Consider the following 1749-nt stretch of genomic DNA (forward strand, 5'->3'; position numbering starts at 1 on the left):
CTCCCTTTCCCCTCAGCATGGCTGGCTCAGGAATTCTGGGAGTTGAAGTCCACGAGTCATAAAAGAGCCAAGGTTGCCTACCCCTGGACTAGGGAGCATATCTAGCTATGAGTATTTTCAGCTTACTTCAGCCTCTGCAATTCATGGACAAAGACTGCGTCATTTTATTTTACTTTCAGCTCAGCCCCATGCAGGGGACTATTAATTTGGGTATTCCAGATCCATCCAAGATGGTTCCCTACAAGGAGCTCCTATATTAAGTGCAATTTCTAGATCAATTAAGGTTACTTTGCTAGGCAAAAGTTTCTGCTGGTCCCACGAATGCTGGTGTCTCAGGCAGAAGATCCTCAGTCCCAAAGTGAGAAAAAACCAGGGCAGATTTTGGTCTATTTAGTCTTATTTTAGGCACAATTCTCTGCTTGATGGCGAAACGGAACGTTTTTAATCATCTGCTAGTCGCAGGAGGGTCCCGGACGTTGTCGGCACGCTAGAGAGAATGAGAAAGAGCTCATCAAAATTAAAAGCGGGGGGAAAAAAAACATAGCCAAGCTGCATGAAACGGTATGAAAAGAAATACTGGTAGTCCTCGACTTACGACCACAAAATCTATGTTGCTAAGTGAGAAATTTGTGAAGTGAGTTTTGCCCTATTTTACGACCTTTCTTGCCACAGATGTTAAGGGAAACTTACCACAATCGGTAAGTTAGTCACACAGTTGTTAAGTGAATCTGGCTTCCCCATGGACTCTGCTTGTCAGAAGGCTGCAAAAAGTGATCAAGCGACACTGCAACCGTTGTTAAGTGTGAACCATTTGCCAAGCATCCAAATGTAAGTCATGTGACCATGGGGATGCTGCAACGCTTGTTAAGTGTGAAAAATGGTCACGAATCACTTTTTTCAGTGCCGTTGTAACTTTGAACACTCACTAAACGAACCGTTGTAAGTTAACACTTCTGCTTCTCAATATCTAACATTCACCAGGGCTAAACCACATGAAAGAGTTTGGCCTTTGATGGAACAAGGCAATTATTTAATCTTTAAAGCTCTAGGGTGATAATTCCTCTCACACACACACCCCGCCCCCCACTCCTAGTACAGTCAGGAAACTGAGGAGTAGTTTGCAACAATGCTCTTCTGCACGTAGCAAAGCAACATTTGAAAAGTGAGGCTTCCTAGCTGAAATCTCCACAGTTACGTTATATTTCAACTCTCCAGAACTGAGCTAATTCAACTCTCAGAATTCCTCAACGAGATGGTAAGATGGGAGAATGCTATTTCAAAATTGGTGGAAGACACGGGATATTTAAAGTCAACCTGGTGGGCAAATATCTAGGAGTAATCTTAAGGGCCCAAGGACAGATTAGATTTATTTATTTATTTATTTATTAATTTAATTTATATCCCGCCCTTCTCCTTACGGACTCAGGGCGGCTAACAACCAGATAAAACACTAATCCCCAAAAACTACAAATTTAAAAACATAAGTAAAAACAAATATTAATAATTTGGTCAAATTAATTTAAAAATTGCTTTAAAACCCCATTAAAATTTTCCCCTAGGCCAGTCCCGCTTGTTGGAATAGCCATGTCTTAAGGGCGCGGCAGAAGGAAGGGAGATCAGGGATCACCCTGATCTCTGGGGGCAGCTCATTCCAGAGGGTGGGAGCTCCCACAGAGAAGGCCCTCCCCCTTGGGGTCGCCAGCCGGCACTGTCTGGCCGACGGCACCCTGAGGAGACCCACCCTGTGGG

The 1749-nt window shown here is 43.7% G+C and overlaps 1 protein-coding gene across 1 annotated transcript in view; it reads right to left on the reverse strand.

Annotated features, from left to right (window-relative positions):
* Positions 1 to 82: 82 nt before the first annotated feature.
* The window catches only part of STK19 (serine/threonine kinase 19), an 18375-nt gene continuing 16708 nt past the window's right edge, over positions 83 to 1749 (reverse strand). Inside the window, exon 8 of the mRNA XM_015827622.1 lies at positions 83 to 487. Coding sequence (XP_015683108.1) covers positions 442 to 487 — 46 coding nt within the window. The 3' untranslated portion in view covers positions 83 to 441. The remainder of the gene's footprint in view (positions 488 to 1749) is intronic.

Source organism: Protobothrops mucrosquamatus, unplaced genomic scaffold (assembly GCF_001527695.2).
Source record: "Protobothrops mucrosquamatus isolate PMUCROS unplaced genomic scaffold, P.Mucros_1.0 scaffold3820, whole genome shotgun sequence".
NCBI lineage: Eukaryota > Metazoa > Chordata > Lepidosauria > Squamata > Viperidae > Protobothrops > Protobothrops mucrosquamatus.